This window comes from Pundamilia nyererei, unplaced genomic scaffold, assembly GCF_000239375.1.
Source record: "Pundamilia nyererei isolate P.nyererei 1_Seehausen unplaced genomic scaffold, PunNye1.0 scaffold00561, whole genome shotgun sequence".
NCBI lineage: Eukaryota > Metazoa > Chordata > Actinopteri > Cichliformes > Cichlidae > Pundamilia > Pundamilia nyererei.
Window position 1 is genome coordinate 111,054 of NW_005187962.1, and position 23,381 is coordinate 134,434.

The 23,381-nt window shown below is 40.5% G+C and overlaps 3 protein-coding genes across 3 annotated transcripts in view; 1 reads left to right on the top strand and 2 right to left on the bottom strand.

Moving 5' to 3' along the window:
* Positions 1-6,602, bottom strand: part of ddah2 (DDAH family member 2, ADMA-independent) — an 11,618-nt gene extending 5,016 nt beyond the window's left edge. The window contains exons 1-4 of the mRNA XM_005754414.1: positions 6,201-6,602; positions 4,778-5,377; positions 2,907-3,095; positions 1,105-1,224 (exon numbers count right to left, since the gene is read on the bottom strand). Coding sequence (XP_005754471.1) covers positions 1,105-1,224; positions 2,907-3,095; positions 4,778-5,077 — 609 coding nt within the window. The 5' untranslated portion in view covers positions 5,078-5,377; positions 6,201-6,602. The remainder of the gene's footprint in view (positions 1-1,104; positions 1,225-2,906; positions 3,096-4,777; positions 5,378-6,200) is intronic.
* A 3,371-nt stretch (positions 6,603-9,973) lies between these two features.
* LOC102207398 (prostate stem cell antigen-like) lies at positions 9,974-14,583 on the top strand. Its single transcript, XM_005754415.1, has 3 exons — positions 9,974-10,241; positions 11,842-11,961; positions 13,990-14,583. Exons 1-3 carry the CDS (start codon positions 10,190-10,192, stop codon positions 14,199-14,201), a joined length of 384 nt encoding a protein of 127 aa, XP_005754472.1. The 5' UTR covers positions 9,974-10,189; the 3' UTR covers positions 14,202-14,583.
* clic1 (chloride intracellular channel 1) lies at positions 14,584-21,523 on the bottom strand. The gene is made up of 7 exons (XM_005754416.1): positions 21,411-21,523; positions 21,093-21,157; positions 19,463-19,572; positions 18,991-19,116; positions 18,464-18,570; positions 17,998-18,179; positions 14,584-17,878 (listed from the first exon to the last, which is right to left on the bottom strand). Exons 2-7 carry the CDS (start codon positions 21,132-21,134, stop codon positions 17,717-17,719), a joined length of 729 nt encoding a protein of 242 aa, XP_005754473.1. The 5' UTR covers positions 21,135-21,157; positions 21,411-21,523; the 3' UTR covers positions 14,584-17,716.
* Between the last annotated feature and the right edge of the window lie 1,858 nt (positions 21,524-23,381).

The following is a 23,381-nucleotide window of genomic DNA, read 5'->3' on the forward strand; positions in this document are numbered from 1 at the left end:
GTCTGAATTTAGCTCCCCTGAATAATGCTAATTATTGTAATGATTCATAATTATCATTTCCATTAAATGATGTGGCATAATTTCATTCCAACACATTACCCAATTCATATCGATCTGGCATGACGCCCCGCAGGTGAGATCTAATGTGCTTTCAAAATGTGACTAAGTTTTTTAAGTGGTGCATTTACAATTAAAGTTGAAAATGGCAGCTCTAATTTACATCAACCTCTCAGTGTTTTAGGGACACGAGTCATAACGGCATAAACTGATGTGTCAAGTAATTTTTAGCTGTTTTGGTCATTACTGAGGTCAAATTTATTATTGTTTATTATGATTTCTCACAGACTTCTTCCTTGATTAGGTGGAAAGCCATCCTTATCATGTATAGCATCTTGCAGTGCTGTTCATTGCCACTTTGATTTCTTTTCAAAGGTGCAGCTGTCGCAGAGGATTGTGGGTCATTGCTGCTACAAATGTGGCTGGATATAGCAATACATCCAGGTGTTTGTAATCACACTAAATAGTATCATGATGTGGAACCATCCTTTGTTTTCTGACTAAACGTAGTGCCAGGATAAGGGATTTCCAGCTACTGAGACTGATCACCCCTCATATACAGCCGCACAAGCCGTTGCTCACAGCCATTTCTGTTCCTTTTAGGCAGAGCCTCCAACTTGTTTGTTATAAGGTCCCCAGCACAGGCACACAGACATGCTAAATGGAAAGCTATGTAGCCTGTGTAAACAAACTAGCATGAATAGATGAATGTGCAGGGTCAGCTGGCAGGCTGTCACACCTGGATTTCTATAACACAGTCAGCAAGCGGACAAAAACAAAACTTTAATGATTGAAGTTAAATATTATGCTCACTTCCAGCTCCATATTTTTATTCTGTTGTTGTTGTGTGTTCAGAATAATCCCTTTTCATCTAATTTTGGACTTTTAATACGGTCTTGAGTTAATCCAAATAAGCAGGCAAAAATCCTATTTTCATAAAAGCTACAGGGAGTGTTTTCTCCTTGGTATGCGCTTTTCCCTCAATTGCTACAATGCCACAATATTATTAAGGAATTACCCTTTGGGAAACAACACACACATACATACCCGGAGTGTCTTCTTGGCCCCATCACTGTTGCTGAAGATGATGGTATTTGGGCCTCCCATGGAGCAGATGTTTTTCAGTCGGGCTCCATCACAGACGGGGACAGTCGACACGGCAAAGTCCTGAACACATGTGGGGGTGAACGGTTACCAAGCATACTGGAAACTTCTAGAAGTTTGTTTTGTCATCACAGGTGTATCTAATAACATTAAGATTGGCTTTTCACACATCCCAGTAACTGATGCCTCGACTCCAATCGACTCCTAACGTACTCTCACACTATAAAGTGGTTCCATCTCTGCTCTACACACTGTATATGTAAGGGTGATATTTATGAACGAAAGTTAAATGGAGCCAGAGTGACTCCTCTGAAACACAACACTGATGAAATCATCTCCTGGTTTTCCCCAGTCCCCCAGTCGAACACTTAAACCCTCTCATCCGCTGACACCATTTCACACCACACCCCCACACTCCCACACCCAAGGGAAGAGCGAAGAGCAAATTCAACTCCAAAATATGCAAAATATGTGTGCGTGTCAAACAGAAGTGCATCTATAGTTCTTGAAAAGAGTCAATACTAATGAGCAGCTTGAGCCCAGCCCGAGTGAGCACGCTGTGCTGTGCAGCGCTGTGATTATTTGGGCAGTGGAACAACCTCATTCATCAGTGTTTATACACAAGAATTCCCCAAATGCAATTCAGCAAATGGCCACCTGCTCACATTGGCACCTGGGTTTCATATCCGACTGTAATCTTGGCACCGAGGCAATCTTTGTTGTGCAGGCTAAAAATATAAACTCTATATTTTAGTTAGTTGTGTATTGATAATCCTTAGCTGGGCTTTTATGGAGATACACAGACATACAGCGGTCCATACTAAGACACTTTTACTGTAAGGCAAAGATAATAAGATGTAGCAGTTGTATATAAACGCATCAGGATTTAAAAAATAAAATAAAATAAAAAAGGGAGTGAAGAAAACATGCTCAGTGCATCATGAGAATTTCCCTCAGCAGCCTGAGCTATAGCAACATAACCCGAGGATTTGATCTAGGCCTAACTATAAGCTTTATTAACAAAGGAAAGTTTTCATCTTAAAAGTAGAGACAGCGTCTGAATGCCTGTAGGTTTGTGAACCAAAGGCAGAGAGGACTCAACCTATAAAGTTTATCTGATGTATGGCTTCCCTCTATATGCATTTTTCCTTTTTATACCTAAAAATCAATCCCACTACGCTATGTGGAAGGATCCCTCAGCTTGAGCTGTAATCATGGATGCACAGGTATTATTTACCTTTAGTGTATAAAAGAGGCATGACACACCTGGATTATCTAATCTCTGGTGAAGATTAGATTAAAAATGCAAAGTCTTCCTTTGCATTTTTAAGTTTCACATACTTTAATTAACTGCTCTTCAGTTTGAGTGAATTAACAAAGAAGCCAGGGCTAAATCCTCCAGTACTGTGCCACACACTGAATTTAATTACAAGTAGCCCTAAATAGAAAAGCTGTCATAAACATTTAAGTTCAAATGACATCTGACATGATAAACTACAGCAGCGGGCTGCAACAAAACACTCGATGGATGATGCAGCTGTGCCACGTGTCAAAATGTGTTGACTGACATCCCTTTTAAAAAGACGACTCTGAGGCAAAAATGTCAGATTCTGTTAAAAGCATGCCGCCCTGACTCCTCAAATCAGAGACAGACATGTGCCTTCACAACAGGCAGCCCCAAACTAGGGAAAGTTTGAAAAAGCTTCCTCCTGCTCACTGTACCCTCTTCCCTCTATAGCCCTTACCCTGAAGGTGTCTGCCAGCACCTCCGCCCCTCTGCGGTTGGTGTGGGAGGAGATGCCGACAAAGAACTCCCTCCCCGTGAAGAGGATGTCGCTGCCCTCCAGCGTGGCACCTACAGAGTCGCTCTGCTCTCCGTCCATCTCCACCACAGTCAGGTTGAGCTCCGACATCACCCTCCTCACCGCCTCCACCTGAGGAAGGAATAAACTAGACTCAGTACGAGAGTTGGAAGAAAGCAGCTCAGGCAGGTGGTCTCCGTGTAACATCATCAGTTCTGTGTTTCACTGGCAATTAATATTTGCAATAAGAAGCTACAATAATTAAAAAAACAAAAACCAAAAAAAACCAGACTGTCAGCTGAGCATTTTAAAATGTGCTTAAAAACAACAACTGTCTAATAAAAGAACATTTGCGTATAAATCCAGCTGTTGTATAATTTAGTCACTCATTTACATTCTGATTATTTACTGTTCAACTTTAAAGATTTCTTTCAAACAGCTGAGCTGGTTTCCCTCCTCTTGTTAATCCAAGTCTCTCTTCCTGCCATCTTAGAATAAGTGGAACTGAAACTGTTGGAGTAAGCAGTGAAACCGTTGCAAAACCAGATTTCTGAAAAATCATTTAAATAATTCTCGATCAGTTATCTCGGGCTTTTTTTTAAAATCATTTGTGGAAGCCACAATTGTAAATAAAAACTACATTTAGATTAACTGTGCAACAGAACAACTCTCTTATCATGTTATGGTGACACATTTTGCAATACGCGCGACACTGCAAAACAACAGGGTGCCAGCAGTAGAACATCTGGGATGTGTTTGAGTGTCTACCAATGAAAAGGTTGTGGGATCGATCCCCGACTCCTCCAGACCGCTTGCTGAAGCATCCTTGGCCAAGATACTGAACCCCAAGTTGCCTCCAATGCATTCACTCGGGCGCGAGTGTGTGAGAATGTTAGAAAGAGCTTATGCTTAGATAAAAGTGCTGTATTAATGTGTCTGTCTGGGTGAATGAGACTTACAGAAGAAAGTGCATTGAGTGCTCAATGAGTAAAAAGGCGCCATATAAGTAAAAGTCCATTTACAACCGATAATACATTATAATATCTGGAACTAAAGAAGAAAAATACTTCCAAAAAGGAACTGTGCATTTACTGTCACCCAAAGGGTCTGGGTGTTTATCTATTAATTTATTTTAATTAATCAGCTCTTTGATTTGCTTCCTGGCTTTTGATTCATTTTCTGTCCGAGTCATGTTAAGTTCCACTCTAAGAAACATGTTAAGAAAACATTAGGACATTAAAAAAAAAAAACTGTAAAATGGTGTCAACACTTATTAACTGGACAGGAACCATTTGAACCGCATCACTGTTGAGAAGTTTCTTTCCCTAAAGCTTTTTCCAGCAAACCTCCAAGTAGTTTAGGAAAACTACAAACGCTCTCTTAACATTTTTCTTAAAGTTGCATTTTTAAGTCAGTCATAAAATAACATTTTGTTTATCAAGCAGCCAAAAATAATAGCCGATGAATGGACTCCTAGTCAGGAAAAACCCTGAGATCTAACTACAGAAGTATAACTGGAACTTTGGACACTCCCAATAAGTCTGCCAGCATCTAAAACACCAAAAAGAAAACCAGTATCAATCAACCAATATCACTGTTGCTTAGAAACATTGTTTTCAGGAGTCTAGGGGGGATATGTCTGAAAGGCCAATGATCATAGCAACAAGGAACAACAAAGATCAGTGAGACCATGTTACAAACAGCCCATACTATGTTTGTCAAGTTCATTTTTATACCGTACTCATACAAACCATTACCCAATCCTACATAGAAGATTAAGTGCACTCTGAAAGGCTTTTTCTATGCTGCATTACCTCGCTTTGTCTCTGCTCTTTGAAGGGCCTGGTGATGAGCGCCGTGTCTCCCTGGATGACAGCCACATCCTCTATCTTCCAGCTTTCTGGCAGCTCGGGGTCAGGGGGGATCTCGATCAGCTGCAGGCCCACCTTCTGCCTCAACGCTCCAGTCAGGCAACCGAACTGACGCTGAGCTTTGGCCAGGTCCACCGAAACCTCCCCGTTCTCCTGGCTGTCCCCTGCTTTCTTTCCAAAGGTCTCTGGAATGCCCCTCACCACGGCGTGGGTGAAATGGCCATAAGGGCACATGTTTGCCATGGTTTCAATAATGTGGTAGCAAATATTGGGGCTGTGCCAAAAATCTCACTAAGCTGGCTCTGCCAGGAGAGGAACAAGAGGCAATAAAAGGATGTGAACGTTTATGTGTTTCTGGTCTTCTCTCTTGCAGTCTCGGTATTATTAAGACGCTGGAGGAAAAATGCTCTAAACTAAGCTAAGCTTGTGAAGAAGTAGATCCAGGAAGAGAATGGGAAGCATCTTCAGCCTGGTCTTTGCCTCTTCTTTAATTAGGGACTTCACCATCTATTATCCCAAACATGGGAAGCAAATACTACCAGCCTAAGAAAGAAAAAGATGGATACATCAAGGCAAGAACAAACAAAAATATCAATTTCTATAAAACATTAGAGGGTCACATCCCTGCCTACATGCTTTCATTGGCACTGGACTAAAGTGAAATATAGTCCTAAAAATCTGTAATTTATTTACTCTGTAGGGGAATAAAAAAAAACATAGTTTATCCCCCATTAAAACATCCAAGGACAGCTGAAATAATACACAGACAAAGAGCACGGCTGAAAGGAGACAAAGGAGCTTTGTTCAAGGTCAGATTATAAGGAATCATTATTCAATAGCCCTCCAATATGCTGCAAAGCCTCTTCATATCTGGCCAGTGGGTTAGATTTGGGACAATTGCCCTTTTATCATCTTCCCTGTAACTGGCAGGAGTCACCCACGGTGAGCTGCACACAGGATGTTTCTTAAATCTGCTTCATAACTTATGCAACAAGTGCTGGGCTTTGATGTTCACTTGACTTTGTTTTAAAAGGCTGCAGCACATGGAGAATATTAATGGATACTTGAACACCGAATATTTACAAACTACATTATAATCACTACTTATATGTTGAATTTTTCTACCTCGTATAGCTTTTGTTTGAGTTTTACCAGCTGTATTAATCAGTACAAACTTCAACCACAAGCAGAACAAAACATCCTGAGGCTGTGGGGCTGCAGGAGTGCACCGCCCCAGCAACTCAACTCTCTTCCAAAATACTTTTCATGATGTTCCCCATCTTTCTTAAATCGGCAAAATAACAGCAACACCCTCACCCCGAGTCGCACAAATAACAAACAGAGCTCTACACTTAGGCCTGCTCACCTGTTTTAGGTCCCGGGTATCCGCTTTCGTCGCCGTTTTCCCTCTATTTTAATTTAATTTCCAAAGCAGCCGAGTTCCCGTTACTCTCCAGCTCCTTTCTCTCTGCCGAATGGCTATCGCGTCAAGACGGCGAACGTGAATTGGCATGTTTCCGGTGGCAAATTTCAAAATAAGACAGCATTGGTTTACATGAACTGTGTCGCGTCGTTTGTACCATATTGCAACTGCTATACAAAAAATAGCGCGCGATAAAATAGCGCTCGATAGTGTGTATACACTATGTATACACTGTAACTGAAAAAAATAATAATTTGCCAACGGTCGTGCTCATAGTTTTTAACGCCACCCCCAAGGAACTTCCGGTCTTATTTTCGACCATTGACGCTCACTTCCCCCACCACCTCCCCTCCCCATCCCCCACACGTCCTACCCGGATTCAATCAGCGGTGATTTATCGCAGGCGCTGCTGTTCTGGCGCTTGCACTTTTAGTGGCAACTGCATTGCAAAGTTACTACCGTTTTAATTTAATTTACACTGGTTTCGAGTTCGTTAACAAAACAGAATTTAATTTGTTTGAAGTTAATATAAACATATTCTTAATTTGTGAGTACATTTGTGACCGCCGTTACTGCTAACCTACGTAATTGCTACATTTAGAATACTTGTTCAACCTATCTGGTGTTACTAACAAATGCGTAATTTAGACTAATATAACATTAGGCGGATGCCTTGTTGAAAAATGCCCAGAAAATTCCTATTTTTGCCACACTGGTGCTCCTACGCATTAAAACACAGAATTAAAGTCAGATTTTTCTAGGATTATGGACTCCCCCTTTCCCCCTCTCCCATCCCTGCTGTAATCCTGATGAATTGTTTATGAAGGGTCAGGCTTGTGCTTTATATACAAATATAAATGTGGTCTGTCTGAAAGCGAATCAAAGATTTATATGCTGAATTACTGAGCCATCTTTGTTTTTATCCTCCTGACATTTTACTTATTTACTTATTTATAAATAAATAAATAAAATAATCTGGCTTTCCTCAAAGTGGGTCAGTGATGTGATTGCTGGATTAACAGGTTGTCCCATCAGACACCCCACCTCTGAAAAACTACCCATGATTTGTGTTTATAATTAATAATCCAGTATTTCTAAAGAAACTGGTGATGTTCAGAGGTGATGTAAACATGCAGGCCTTCTGTAAACATGTGACTTTTCTGTCTAACAAGGCTGCACAATATTTCCTTCTAGTGACTAGATTGAGTTACTGCAGAAGGAGGACCAGGAGCCAAATTTTCTGCTGCAACGAGGAAGACGAGGGAAGCTGCAGGAGCTCGTCTCCAGTGTGTAGAAGAGGCTGAAAATGAGAACCTGGATGTAAACGGCAGAATGAATAGATGTAAAAAAGGGTGGAGGATGGGAGGTAGAGGGCACAGACAGACAGGATTAAAGAACACCATCTGTCCACTGAGATCCTTCAGCCAGGACACACAAAAAAAACATCCCCATCAAATGCAGGATTAACACTGTCTGCACGAACATGAATGGACTCAGTTGTGAGTCGCTTTAGGCTTGTATTTTTAAGTTTTACAACATGAATGCTTGCTTATTTGAACAAAAGAAAAGGACCTTTAATCCCATAATACTTTTATTTGGCACTAGTTCTGGGGATTCTTTTGTAGGTTATATGCAAATCATTTAATAAAGACACAAATGGACAGAAACAAAGTCACACCAAACTCCATGCAAAAATCTATTGCTTTAGCAGCAAACATACATGCCTCCAAAATGCATCACAGGTCATAAACTCTCAATGTCATTTATGCCTCAGCAATGCCCATGGATTATTTCTGCATACAGTATTGCATCCAGACAAAAGTAACTGAAAAAATACAAGAGAAATGAACAAAAACCTCAATATTTCCAGGAAGATTTTTTTTAAGCTTGTAATTAATCAACTTGTAAAGAGCTTATTCAGTCTGAGCCCACTCGTTTCGCTCCATCACAAGACTTGCTGTCAGCAGACCGTCCTGCTTGCTGCCCTCACGTCTCCCATTAGGCCCTGAAGGATAATTTGTTTAAACAGGCTCGCTGTGGAGCTCACTGACCCGCTGTCTCTGAGTTGCTGGCTTTCTCCCTCTGTTTGTCTGCTGACTCTTTCTGCACCGTGCTGACTTTATCGGTGCTCATCTTTTCTCTACAGCAGCTGCTGTCTCATGCAGTTACACATAATGTCTTTTCTTTTATAAATGGCTCAGATAGAGGCCAGAATTTCTAACTAAACAAAACTGGCACAAGAATTATGGAGCTAGATGACAAAGAGTATTTAACAAAACAAAATCACTAAAAACTTTAAGTTTTCACATTATATTTCTTAAGAAACCCTTTCCCCCCTTTTTATTGCAGTTTTTTTCAAATGTTTTTTTTTAGCAGTTGCATGCTCGCAAACCGCGCAATTTATGACACTGCACATAAAAATATATTACAACTTGACAGGAAAATTAGGCTTTTAAAAAAACCTATTTATACACACAAGTACGGCAAGAAAACAACCAGTTTATAACTAATTATATCCACACAATGGTCCATAAAACTGATTTTGAGCTAACTAAATCAGTCCTGCAGGGTTTTATTGTGGGACCTGCATTAACTGTGAAAAACTTTTCTAAGGTGAGAACTCTCAGACAGCTTCCTTGTGCAATTAAAAGTAGCACTCAGTTTGCTAATCATCAAATGGACTTGGTAACTGATCATCAGCAACTGTAAGCATCTCTACAAAAAGCTGTTTTGGCAGTTTGCTGGTCTGTTGGTCAGGTGTGTCTTCTGTGTGAACGCGGAAAATTCACCACAAGGTCAGAAAAAACCCACAAATTCCTACAGAGTCCTGACTGAGGACAGCACAGTTTAGGTTTGCAAAGTTACATCTGAACAAATCAAAAGATTTCTGGATCAATGTCTTTGAATCCAGAGTGGAGATGTTTGGCCATGATGCACAGGGTCACAGGGTCATACTAGTTGTGAAGGATGGTGGTGGAAGGATGATGAGTTGAGCTTGTTTTGCAACCCAACTCTTCTATATACCAAAGTATTAAAGTAGTAAAATATGAGGCCATTGCTCTGACAGCTAAAGCTTGGCTGAAATTGGGTTGTGCAAGAGGACAATGATCCCAAGTACAACAGAAAGGCTAGGTTTCCCAATGGGTTCACCTGAAACCTTGGCTGATTGTGACCCACATCTGTTTTCACACCTTGGCTCGTGCGATATAGGCAGTTCATTACCCTCTTGGAGGACACTCCCATAGGGCTTAAAAATCTGGGACTCTTTACCATTTGCTCTTAGAACTGAAGAAGCTTCTCGACGAGAGGTGAAATGTCTTCAAGAAAATTAAAGAAGTCCAGACGCTTTGCTTTCCAAACTCCTTAGACAACAGAAAGGCTAAAAACAAAACAAAACAAAACAAAAATGAATCAAGGTGATGAAATAGCCCAGTCAGCGTCCAGACCTTAACTTGACTGAAATGCTGCGGCAGAACCACAAGAGAGACAAATGCCTGCAACCAGCAGTCACTGAATGAATGAGTGAAGATGTTGTTCTTGTCAAAAGCTTCCTGAGCATCGTTAGTATATAAACACTCACCAAATTCACTATATAACTCTTCATTTTCCCACTGCCTGTAACCATGCTGTCCACAATTAACTCTCCAGATTGAATTAGAAGTTTCAGGGAGGAGTTCGCCTCATGACAGCACAAATCAGCAAAGACTGAGGGAAAAACTCAGGTGACACGCGGGTGCTTGCGATATAAAGAGGCGCCTTTTATCAGATCATTGGGGACATAGAGAGAAACAGAGATGAAAATAAATGTAATTTGCAAATGAGCTGGGGGACGCACCACATAAACTAGTTAGGGAGTCGTAACGCCCTGGGACAAGAAGTGTTTAGAAAAATCCAGCTCGAAACATCAACCAAGGGACTTTTAAGGAAGCATCATGCCTCGTTCACAACTTTTATTTATTCTCATGTGTTGTCTTCCTTTGGCAGGTATGTAAAAACATTCAATTGTCTTCAGGTGCTTTTGTAATGTAAGGGAAAAAAATCTAATACTTTTAAATACTGGACATCCATTACTTAAGTCAGTGAGAGGGACAAAGTCTGCAGAGCTTGGTCGGTGGAAACAAAACTCTGTGATGTTTGACATTTTTCTGCATGCACATTTGAGATTTGACTCTCTTAAAGCTGACATATTTTTAATGCATTTTAGTGCAAGATCTCCTGTTACAGGAAAAATGATTAATGATGGATGCTAACATGCTTGATTTGATGAGTTCAGGTATACTTTTCACATAAAGAGAGTTTTATCCCTTTAATTAGGAAGCTCTTTTGGCCAGGAAATACTACACAGTGGAGATTTGTAGTGTATGCTTATATTCCACTACTGTAGTTTGATTCAAATAGTGTAGATTGTTGAAGAAATCCGTTCAAGTAAGTTCAGTATGTTGGATTTGTTGTCGGTAGTGTTTTTAATTTTTCTTATGTGACTGGACTGGACTGCAACAAAGAGCAACTTGGTTCAGTATTTTGCTCAAGGACGTTTTGGCACTGAGACTGAAGCAGCTGCCAATCAAACCACCAATGTCCCAGTTAGTAGATGGCTCGCTGTACCTGTTGAGCTACAGTCACCCCATAACACACTTACTTTAGTTACAATTTTAGTTACATATTTAAACTTTATCGTACACAACATGTGAAGAGTTTAAAAGGTGCTGACTTGAGTTAAATGTAAAATCTACAAGTACTCTGATATTTTTAAACTAAAAGTGAATTATAAACAAACATTTCATATTTATTCTCCAATGTCAGGCTTTTTTTCTAATGAGTTTGACTATTTTAATTTAAAGTTGACTAATTTTACTCATAAATATAACATAAACTCAAAATGAAATATTATCATAACAATAACTTACTTAACTACAAGTGTACATCTTTAATCATATACTCAATAACTCTGGTGAAGGGTGGTAGAACATGCAGAAGGAAGGACACATGACTTCTGCTTATGCTGTCTTAAAGCTGCTTGCCAATGTAATTTTGCAGTGCGCTGTTTGCATATTTACATTTGTTGTGTACATATCGTACACTTGGAAATACGAAAAGTAAAGAGAGTGTAACCTTTAACCCATTTTACAGTGTTTTTACTGTTGTCTTATGAATAGAAACATGTTGGCATCATAAAATGTATAGCTAGTAAATGAAAAGTACTTAGAGTTTCTGTTATGACAGTTGTCTGCCGAGTCGGTGATAGAAAAGTAATTATCAGATGTTGCTGAAGTGCAGAGAAGCCAATGTTAGAAGAGAAGTTAAAAAGTGTCTCAATTACAAAGATATTCCACCAGGGGGCACCAACAAGTCTATTTTTCAACATCAAAATATGCATTCATCTTCTACGAAACAATTTGGCTTCTTGTGGAAACAAACATAATTGCAGTTACTGTTAGTTCGCAAATATCATGTTTCAGAGCTAAATCTTTTATGTTGTGACTGTCAGCTGATACAATATTGGAGTTTTAAGCTCTTGTTGTTGCAATCCCTGCCAGAGCTGTACAGCTGACAGTGCCTAACAACCACCGTTTTTGCCCCTCAGCCTGTTTGCGCTGTTACACCTGTATGTTTCCATCCATCTCTCCTCTGGACTGCTTAAAGTTTCCTGTGGAGTGTCCAGCTGGCCAGCGCTGCCTCTCCAGCGTAGCGACAGGAACACGAGGTAAGACCCAGATTTGTCTGCATTTATTAGATTAGATTAATTTCAGTGAGTCTCAAGCATGATCGCCACAAACGGGAAAATAAAGCCTTATTTTACAAAAGATTTGTGAGAAACATTTTTAGAAATGCACATTACAGTGAACAGACAATAAAGACACTATTAGGACCAAGTCTAAAGTTCTTTTTATAAACCAAACCTTTTAGCTTGTGGTCACATATCATACATAAACTATACAATAAGGACTGTTTCATGTCTTTGTAGGCTGCTCTTTGAACTGCTTCTCAGGGCCTTGTCTTTCGTCAGTGACCTAAATGTGAAAACAAAACAAGGTGAAAGAATGACTCAAACTTCTGTACCATTTTCTCATCAGGCCGGTTGTCAGCTCAATAGCACCCGTGATGTCAAATTATGTCTAAAAATAACACTCCGGGCTATCTGGGTGGGGCAAAAATGATCACCATGTCTCATCAGGGGACAAAGTTCCCACAATTACTCTCAGTTTGCAGTATGAGTAATTTTAAAACAATCCCAGTGAGGAACTAGTTAAATTTGCTTGCTTGATGAAGAGTCTGAATAAATAATCTGCTGTCTCTTGTTTTACTGTACTTCATTCTACTGCAGTTTTTGGACTCTGCTATCCTTTCTGTTTATATCTTGTTGTTTTTTGAGTTTTGGATTTCCTACACTCACTGGCCACTCCACTATGCACATCTTGCTAGTTCCTTGCTTTGATCTCCTTTTGCTGTTCAAACTTCCTTAAATCTCTGTGTCATAGATTCAGCAAGCTTTTGGAAAAATACCTCAGACATTTTGGTCCATATACGCTATATTGTCATGATAGCGTCGCACAGTTGCTGTAGATTTGTCGGCTAAATATTCGTGATGAAAGTCGCTCGTTCCATATGAGTAATGTGAGCTCGGTGTCATGTTCAAAAACCAGTTTGAGATGATTTGATGACATGGTGCATTATCCTGCTGGGAGCAGCCATCAAAACATTGGTACACTGTGGGCATAAAGGGATGGACGTGGTTAACAACAATACTCGGGAACAATATGGTGTTTAGACAATAATGAGCTGGTAAAATATCTCCTACATTACTGCACCACCGCCAGCAGCAACCTGAACCATAAATACAAGGAAAGATGGATTCCTTCAGTGTAGCCTCTGGTCTCTATGAGGCATTTTCACCCAGAAAACTGCTGCTCACTGAACAATTGATCTTTTCCGGCCATTCTCTGTAAACCTTGCAGATGGTTGTGTGGGAAAATCCCAGCAAATCACCAGTTTGTGAAACACTAAGATAAGACTGCCTGGCACCAACAACTATGTCACTTACTGCCATGCAGTTGGCTAATTGGAGATTTGCATTAACGAGCAGCTGGACAGGTATACCTAATGAAGTGTCTGGTGAGTCTATATTGCTAACATCCAGGTGCAAAAAAAAAAATCAAGAAGTAAAACTAATCAGGCATTCAAAGTTTTCTTTGCTTTCACTGTTTTTGAAGCATTCATAATGTTAAATTTAAAACACAATACACTTCAGTATCTATTTAAGCATAAACACATATCATCTCAATTAGTCATGATTCCATTTATGTTATATAACAATTAATTGAAAAATATATTGGATTTGCTGAGAAATGAGGATATAAAACGTCATTCTGTTATATTTTGGTGGGAAAGTTTGACAAAACAGATTTATGAATTCATGAGTTCTGGTTAAACGCATGCTTTGTTAGGTTGTTGTGACCTTTGACATTCAGATTTTCACAAAATCAGATCATCCTTGAGTCCAAATAGATGCAAATTTCCAAAACTGAGAGACATTTGGAAACATAATACTTAATCAGTGCATCAAATATTTTTTTCCTCGCATTCGACACTTGCTGAGTGAACTAGTCCTAAAAAGGCACAGTGTCCTGTGTCAAGAACCATTAAAAGTGTAGAAAAAGGATTGAATGCTCTTTAAATTCCATGCGAATAATAATAACAATAATAATATCCTTCTACTCCTCTGCTCTCACAGGCCCACTACAGCTGACGTTGTACGAAAAAAGCTGCGCAGTTGCCTCCCAGTGCGACGTGAGTGGAGAGAAATACACGTCAGGGGTCTCCTTCAACTACACCAACGTGTGCTGCGATACCGACCTGTGCAACGGTGCCGTGTCCGTTACTGCCCCCAGCTTGGTGGGAGTGGTGCTCTGCCTGCTGCCTGCGCTCGGGCTCCTGCTGGCCTGAGCAGCAGACGAGACGATGCAGTTTTATCCTCGATAAAAAAATTTTAAAAAAAATGAAACACATCTGTCACCGACTGATTTACTATGAAGATGTTTTATTGGGACATTAATAAACCCTACTTCGTAAGATGTTTAAAGTACAAAATACATTTCAGCTGCGCTAGTAGTTTGCCTTGATCGATGATTTAAGCCAGCTGATTGTGTGTCAGCACTTTTACTTTTGATCAAGTGGACTTTGAAGTTTAGATGTTTTTGACTACATGATGGCAAAATGAGTGGAAAAAAAAGACAATAAAAGGCTAAAATAGCAAAAGATGGTTAAGAAACAAAGCAAAAAGCAGTTTGGATAACAACGGACATGGATGACATATATATATATATATATATATTCTTAAAAAAAAAGTTAAAACTGTTAATTGAGAAACAAACTATGCATTTAATGATTTGTCTAATTTAACATATTAAGTGGTCCCTGAAATTACATCAAGTCCTACAGTCTTCCACACACGGAGAGAAGAAATACTACAATATATTAGCACTAAAATTATTCAGACTCTGTCCCTTTAAACATCATTCCACTTTAAAAAATAGATAAAAATCCAACAATTCAGTCAAGTACAATGCATCATCTACTTGATCAATACCAAGCATGTCATTGCGGAGGGATTACAACCTCTGTAGAAAAATAATTGACTTTGCTCCCGCTGTTTTTCTAATAAAGTTTAACTCAAGATTGTCTTCTTAAATCTGCTTAAATTGCACTTAGGTTTATTTTGTCAATGAGTTTCACCCTGATCTGAGACACACAACAAAGATGTTTGCAGCACAAACTGTAGCCCGGTCCACACGTACATGGATGTTCTTTTAAAACTGGAATTTTTTGCTTTTGTTCAGAAAAAAAAATCGTAACACAAAAATGCAAAAAAGAAATACGTCAAGGGTGCTTGACATAATCGCAACAAGTGACCCTAACTGTACAGGAATGCTGGCCAATTAGAAGCCAGCCTGTTGTCAAAAAAGGAAATAAAGGCGCACACCTTTTCCTCCTGTTTCCCTATTGAGAGTCTTTACTGTGGACGGAGGTTTTAAAAAGCTTCCATTTAAGTTTTTTGTGTGAAAAAAAGGGAAAAACACAACTCAGAAACTAATTTTTACTACTGCACATGTAGACAGGGCCCATCCCTGAGAGCTCTCTATAAATGTTAGTTCATTATTTCCTTCACAAGCTGCTCCTAAAGTCAGAAAAGGCGTGTTGTCCAGTAGTTCCAGTTCCTCGCAGCGAGTTCATTTCAAGTCACTTAAACAGGAATTTCAGACCAGAGGACTTCCTCCCAGGAGTGGATTAGTCCACAGCGCATCGCTGAGGACACAAGGCTTTTAAAGGATCAGGCTGGTTCAGGTATATTTTTACTGTCAGCAAGTCCCGTGAAAAAACTAACAATGCATTTAACCTACAACCGGTTACAAGGCCAAAATTCTTGGTTTCTATCAAAATGTAGACGACATTTGGACAGGAGATACTAGCAGTTGATGTGGTGCACTAATCTCGAAAAGTAAATCCACATATTATAAATGTTCAGACTCTATTTATATCAACCTGGTTGTTTTATAACTGTAGCTATGTTGATGCTTATCCTTCCTCTTTTTTAAAAAAATGTCTATGTTTAGCATGTTTTATAGCACTTTAACAGGCTCATGGTAACGGCAGACTAACAAACCAATAGGGAAGTGCCTTAAATGGCCACCCTTTTTCATGGCCATTGGGGTTGGACTTCTCTGCTTGAAAAGACCACCTATGGGGTAACAGCCTTTGGAGTTGTCCTGTGTAAACAGTTTCTGGAAGAGCTTAAATAGGCTGAGTTACTCATTTTGGATCATACTGAATAAGAGAGAGTGGTTCAACAGCGTAGCAGTTAACATAATCGCCTTACATGTGAAAGATGCACCGTTTGAGAATAAAACCCAGCCTCAAGGGACTATAAGCTAATGCAGTCCCCATATGTGTCAGGTTTGAAGGAGGTGAAAGTACCATAAATGGATAAAACAAAACATCGGGTCCATTTTATACATTTTGGTCAGTCCAAGGTGTATCTAGGATACACATTGGCTAACGGCAATGACAAATTATTGACAAGTCATAAGCCAATGAATGCAAAGTTTCAAATCAGCTCTCGTTCGTCACATCCGGTTTCAAAAGATTGTTTCAAAAAAAGGAAATGATGTCATGGTGGCTACAAACACCTTTTATATAATCCGTAGTTTTGGCTTCTTTTGGTAGCATTCAATGGCAATGCTTACACCAGATAAGCAGTAGAAGTAATTCATCGTGTTAGCAAGAAGACTAAATGTTATATTTTGTTCAGCTGATTTAATTTGTACAAAGCGTCAGAATTAGAAAGCATTTTCATGGGAGTAACTGACAGTGAGAAACACAAATACGCTTCATCCTGCACCTCCTTCAATACCCACTGGGCAGCACTGAATAAATTACTGGCAATGGGCCCTCACAGCGGATCACATAGACGCTTGGTAATCTTAAATAATCCTTCACGCCTGCTGTGTGGGAGCACAGAAAGGGGAAGCCCGCCTCTATTGAAACAGTTTCCTGTCTCTGTAACTGTTTTCAGCTCTTCAGCGACACCCGGTATGCACCCCTTTCCTCTCTGAGGTGCACTACAAAGAATAAGCAATCTAACACTTAGACAAAACTTGGCTTTTAATTAAAGGATAAAAAAGATTTTGTACTGTAAAAAGGCCTTGTACCCTCAGTAACGAAATAAAGTCCATGTGAAAGGCTCAGTACAAAAGACTCTTTGGCAGGTGATCTGGAGCTGATATGCAAATTTCACTTCCTTAACCAGAGAAACGAGAGCTGAATCTGCCTGGGGGAAGCCTGCAACGTTACATATGAAAAGTTTGATCTGTCAGGCAGCTTTGTGTCTGTTGAAATTACTACCAGGAAAAATAACAAAAAAACCCAAAACATACTGTAGCAACTGTCTTGAAGAAGAAAGGAACAAGAAGCGTCAGTGTGTATCTGCTCATGGTGAAACTGTACATAAGCAGGGCTGTAGTTAGACGAGTGCGATGGCGATGTGGATGTGCGCTCCTGCGAGCAACGTGGTCGGCAACCGGAGAACGTGACCCGTGAAAGAACCAATCGGAGGAGGAAGTTTAACGGGGTTAAAAGTTGCACTACTTGCATGTAATTGCTTTCACTTGCGCTTTCCCGAGCTTCCTTGTTTCCCTTGCTGATGTAAACCGACCCAGTTTCAGGTGAGGAAAAACAATGTAAACTAGCGCCAACACTGCGAAAGGTGATACTGGCGTATAAGGGTGCAAAAAATTAACCTGCAGGCGTAACAAAAGATTCCTGCAGCGCTCCAGTTTACAAAGAAAAGGATCGACCATGCTGCTTGCAGAGTGAATATTCATGAGTGTGTGTGTGTGTGTATTTTGTGCTTTCCTATGTTGCTCTGCTGGTATATTCAGAACATGTAACCCCCTGTTCTATCCCTACTTGAGAGCTTTAGCTACAGAGGAGTAGGCGAAGTAGATCTCCTCGTCAACCGGGCAGGTGGAAGAGAACTCCTCCCTTGCATAGGCGGCGTTCAGGTACCTCCAGAGGTTTGTCAGACTCTGAGGGATGGTGAATTGTCTGTATTTCAAGCACACCACCTGCAGAGATAGAGGGTGGGAAAAAATAGGCATAATTACAAAAAAACAAAGCAAAGCATTGACTCATTCTTATAACCCATCATCCTCATGCTGCACTGCTTTAAAAATCACAAGATCACCTTCACGATGTGGAGCTTAGGCAGCAGGTTGCAATCAGCCAGAGTGAGCGCCTGGCCATCCAGGAAAGGGCGTGACGAGGAAGTGAGCTCATCGGCGCTATTCTCGTCGATCTCATCAGGAAGTGGGGAGCCGAGGTAGTCGTCTAGCTTCTTCAGAGCCTTCAGGAGGCCTTTCTCTAGATCTGAGCACATGGGCACACACAGAAAACACTCAAGCATTAAGTATAAAGAGAGGTGTCTTGATATAAATATATTTAAACCAGCAGCAGAGACGAGGTAGGAAAAGCTGCACACAAACATCAGCAGGTGACGTGTTTACACTCAGAGCCTAATGTTATTAACAGAAGCTCCCTGCTGATTTTTAGCCCATCTGGGAACTGACAGAAGCAGCTCAGCACGATTTTAAACCAGGCACTACTCTAACATTTACTTTATTGCACCATAAGTCTGAGTGGAGCCGACTTACTTTCATTGGTCTGAGGGTTTGAGTTCTTGACGTAGGCAGAGAACTTGGAGAAGACGTCCAGGCCTGCCGTGTTGGACTCTGGGTTACGAGCAGCCAGACGAGGATACCTAGATGTCCAATCACATCATAGATCACATCAAGATATAAATCTTCAAGCGATTCGTGTTGATGTGCAAGAAGTCAACAAATGCATTTGCAGCCAACGGTTTATTTCGTTATCATTAATCTATTCATTGCTGTATCTACAACGGAAACACCTGCAAAAATGTAGAATTCGATAGTTTAATCTTACAAAGATTCAGATTTAAATCTTGTGGTTTGGAGTTGGCGTGCAGGGCCTACTTTTTCAACTTGTCTACAAAATGTTGCCTTTTTCCTGCAAAATTCTAAACAATCAATCTGTGCTCAAAGCCTCCAGAGACATCTCTTTGTGCCCAACAAAGTTGCAATATTCAGATCATTATCAGATCAAACAAGACAGTTTGTGTTATCTGTATCAGCACTTCAGAGATGAAGGGAAAGATTACTTTGGAGGGCAGAGATGCTCTTCCAGGAACTCCTCAATCTTGTTGGTGTCAGTTTTCACCTCGCTGCCGTATAACAGGAAGGGAGGCTGAGCACCCGGTGCCAGGTCCTTCAAGATGTCTGGCTTCCTGAAAGCGGGACGGAAAAAGTCCAGAAGACAGATGGAGAAGAGAGTGAGTCAGAACAGAGAAAGACAAAAAAGGGAAAAAAAGGAGTGGAAAGATTTCCAACCGCAGGAAATTACCCATGTGAGCAGCTACAATGTGTCCAACTTTCACCTAAAATCAAAGCGTGGCAGCTTTTTATCTTTTAGTGAATGAATGAAATACCCCAGGCTTTTTCAGTGCCAGCTTCACTTGGGGCCATTAAAACATTAAAAGTGTAGGCGAATGTTCCCTTGTTGCGCCAGCATTAGTGAGAGAGACAGAATAAACAAAAGTGGCCATACAGAGCGTGAAGGACGAGTGCTTTCACCTCTTCATATCCACTGTGGTAACGTCAAAGGTGACTCCCTTAAGCCACAGCACCATAAAGAGACGCTGAGAGAAAGGACAGTTGCCGATGCTCTGACCATCGCTTCCTGCCTGGGAAACAAAAACAGAGAATATTACAATATTACAGTAATGTTTCCATCTATTTTTCTAAGACTTTCCTCCATAAAATGCTGGAAAATCTGCTGTGTTTCTTCAGGTCAGCGATCCAAAAACGCAAAGAAAAGCCTTAAAATCTTCACCGCACATTTGGTTACAGTATGCATACTGTTGATGCAGAAACGTGCACCTTAGTTTTTCACCCTTAAACCAACCTGCAAAGTCAGCACACAGGATGTCTGAGTCAAAACAAAGAGAAATATACATCACCACACATCACATTTCCTCAAAGAACTCGAATCGACAACTGAAAGTGAAGGCGTTTGAGCAGGATGGAATAGCTGCTGTTAAACAAAAAAGAAATTCGGGGTTTTTTGGTATGATGGAAATAAAGTTCTAATTTCTGCCTTTTAAATCGCAAATGTACAGAGTTTATCTGCTTGTCTGATTTGTCTTTACAGCAGTAATTTTCCCACTATCGGATAAATTGGAATATAATTATTGCATAAACGAAACAAACTATGATTATTTAGTCTGCACAAGGCTGTTTTAAACACTATAACACAGTTTGTAGACCCAATCATTAATCAGCTCCAAAAACAATCCCCAAATTGAAACTACCTGAAGCTTGAGATGCAGCATATGTTACTTCTGTTACTGCCGAGCCATACGGCAAATTTGGGTATCGATACTTAAGTAAATATTGGGTAAATATTGCCAATACTAGTACTGATACTAGGGGAAAACAAGGCATTCTGAAGAAATTAAAATTTTTAGAGCAACAAAACACACCTTTTGGTTTTCATGTCTGAAATGTAAACGTGGATTGACCCACCCACCCCTAACTTCTTTACTGCTGTAGGGCGTGCTAGTTTTGATCTTTAGGATCTGAAACGTGGCTCATCAGGCAACCGCCTAGTGTTGTTAACCACAGTTCACGAGAAACTACATTTAAGAGGTCAATTTAGAGAAGTTACAACAGCATCTTTCACCGTGAAGAAGGTGGGGGTGGGAAGCACAGGGTGGTGCACATGTTCACACAGAGAAATCTTTATGTGTGAAGTGAGCCACACTGGTTAGTATGTTACTGCCTGTTTTTGGCTCAAAGAAAATGGGATTAGCCTGCCTGGCCAACAAACTAAATATAGACTAAAGTCGGCTGGCTGTTATCTTAATGTGCGTTTAATTAGATTAGCCTTACAGTGGTTTATAAGCCCAGTGAGTCAGCAGAGGGGGGTCTGATTGACGTCACTATTACAACAAATACTGCGTGAAAATAAAAGATAAAATAAAGGTGGCTTGAAGTCAGCTGTAAGGACCGTGCAGGTGTCAGAGACAGGTTATCAGCATGTAATAGAAAACACACTGAGCGTGCTGATGAAACAATAAGATAAAAGAAGCCCGAGCAGACCGGCTCAGCCCACTAAATAAACTCAGGGCACATAATGTCGCCCGTGTGCGCGTCACTCTCTGGGTGTGATGCTTTCCTTCTCTGCGCCCATTCACTCTCTTACCTTCACGAAAAGTTCAAGTTTGGGCTGACCGGCGTCGCTCATCTTCACCCGTAGCTGCACGAAACCTATAAAGAGAGAGACACGGGCGTTAAAAAGTTTCTAACGCGAAGCCCGATCGAGCGCAAAGTCGCCTTTTCTGAGCCAGAAACAACCGCAAACGCGGGGAGCCCAGCCCATCTTCCGCTACACAATACTAAATACTAAAGTGACAAACGCGACAATGTAGCAGCTCCACGGGCGTCACAAAGTAAATCCACACATGCCGTGCGCTCCTGAAGCTCAAAATTCACATAATTTAGAGTCAGTAGAGCTTCTAACCTCACAGTGCTCGAAGTTCTCGTTGCCTGTTGCTGGTTTCTCCTCCCAGTTCTGCTGCGGAGTGCATGTGTGTGTGCGCGCGTCCGTTGGCTGCAGCGACACAATCATCATCATCATCATCATCCTCCTCCATTTCCTGGTGGTGCATGACGGGCTGTGCTCTCAGCGAATAAAAGCGGCCGTCGTATGAAGGAGCGGTCTGTTTATTCACGTTAAAGAACGTTTCTTTCAAAGCAGCAAATAAAAGCACAGAAAAGTCACCGCGGAGAGCCGAGCTTGGAGCAGGCGGCGTGTTACGTAACAGCCACCATGAGAAGAGCACTTGGCAGCTTTGGGGAGACGCGTTAAAGGCACTGGTTATGGGGCGGTGGCTGATGTGTCTGACTGTCCCATATACAGTTAGGGTTGTAGATTTTGTAGTTTTGCCTCTGTGCACAACCACAGCGGATTTTTATATCAAACCTTAAACATCTGATTAAAATGCAGACTTTATCAATAGGAAAAGCTGTAAAACTTACGAAAATACAGTTAAAAGTCCAAAAGTTGATCCCCTCTTTCACATTTTTAAGCCTTCCTTGCGATCGCCTGCCAAAAACTGATTTCCAATGTTTCCGCGTGTTTTTTATGTGTAACATCTTTATGTATGTTGGTAAATAGACTTCGGTGAAAAGGGTTTACAGATTTTTTATATATCAAATTTAAAAATGGCCTGTTTTCAAGTATCTTTATAACTCTGTGTTATTGTACTTACATTATAACTAATCGTGTCCTTTGTCCACTTAAAATATGTTTACAGAACTATTGTTATATTTGTTGCAATTCTGCTGCCCTCTCGACCAGATTACTCTTAAAAAAAGACATTTTTAATGTGAACGAGATTTTTTAACTGCATAAATTAAGGATATATAAAAATCCCTGCCAAAAAACTGATTGCGGCTTTTACTTTGTTACAGGAATGTTGTTTGTGGTCCAAGATGACTTGATATCATTCATGAGGGATACATTTGACATGTTTCACATATTATAGACCCGCGGCCTTATGTTTCAACACCCCTGGTTTAAACAAACGTGCTTAGTTGATGCTCAGTCTCTGATTTTAAGAGGCTCATACATTATTGTGCTCACATTGTTAAAAACTGCAAAGCATGCTTGTGACTGAGTTGGCCATTGCAAAAATATCCCAGTTCTCTGCCTTGAAAATTTCCTGGGTTTCTTTAGTAGTTTGTTTTGGCTCATTAACAATTTTCACTGTGAAGCCTGTCTGACCTGTTTTTCAGCACTTGGCTCAATCTGAGCAGAGAATATAGCCCATCCCGTTCCTTCTATCAGTAGTCACATTGTCAATAAACACAAGTGATCTGGTTTCACTGACAGCCATGCGAGCCCATGACATAATAATACCTCCACCATGTTTGACAGATTACTTGTGGTGTGCGGATCGATATTGAAATATCAATTCTTCCGATACCAGTAATTTATGTTCTACAATCGATTCTCATCGATATCGATATTTTAGTACTTTGGGGTAAATTTGTAGTTTTTCATTAACAGGAACACCGTGGAAAGAAACTATGTCATTCGGATTGTCTAAATTGGAAGGAACTACTTCCTCTTGCCTTTCACGTCATATGCAAACTACTGGCCTGCGCACTCAGGCTGAGCATGAACGAAGTCATGTGTGGACGTATTTTACCTCCACAAACGGCCGAGACGTGGTTTGCGATACATGTGGCAAGACAGTGAGTTGTTGTGGCAACACCACTAACCTAGTCAAACTCTTGTAAGATGGCGCCGAGTATGGCAGCCTCGTCGCGAGCTCCCCCAAGCAACAGCTTTTTTTCTGTGTTTAATTTTACTTTTCCTTCATTTTTTCGCGAGTAGCACATGTCTCCTTGTGTTCGACCGACAAACCTTACTGGACATAAAAGACGGTCTTTCTTATAACTTTCCGGAGTTCAAGTTTTGCAACAC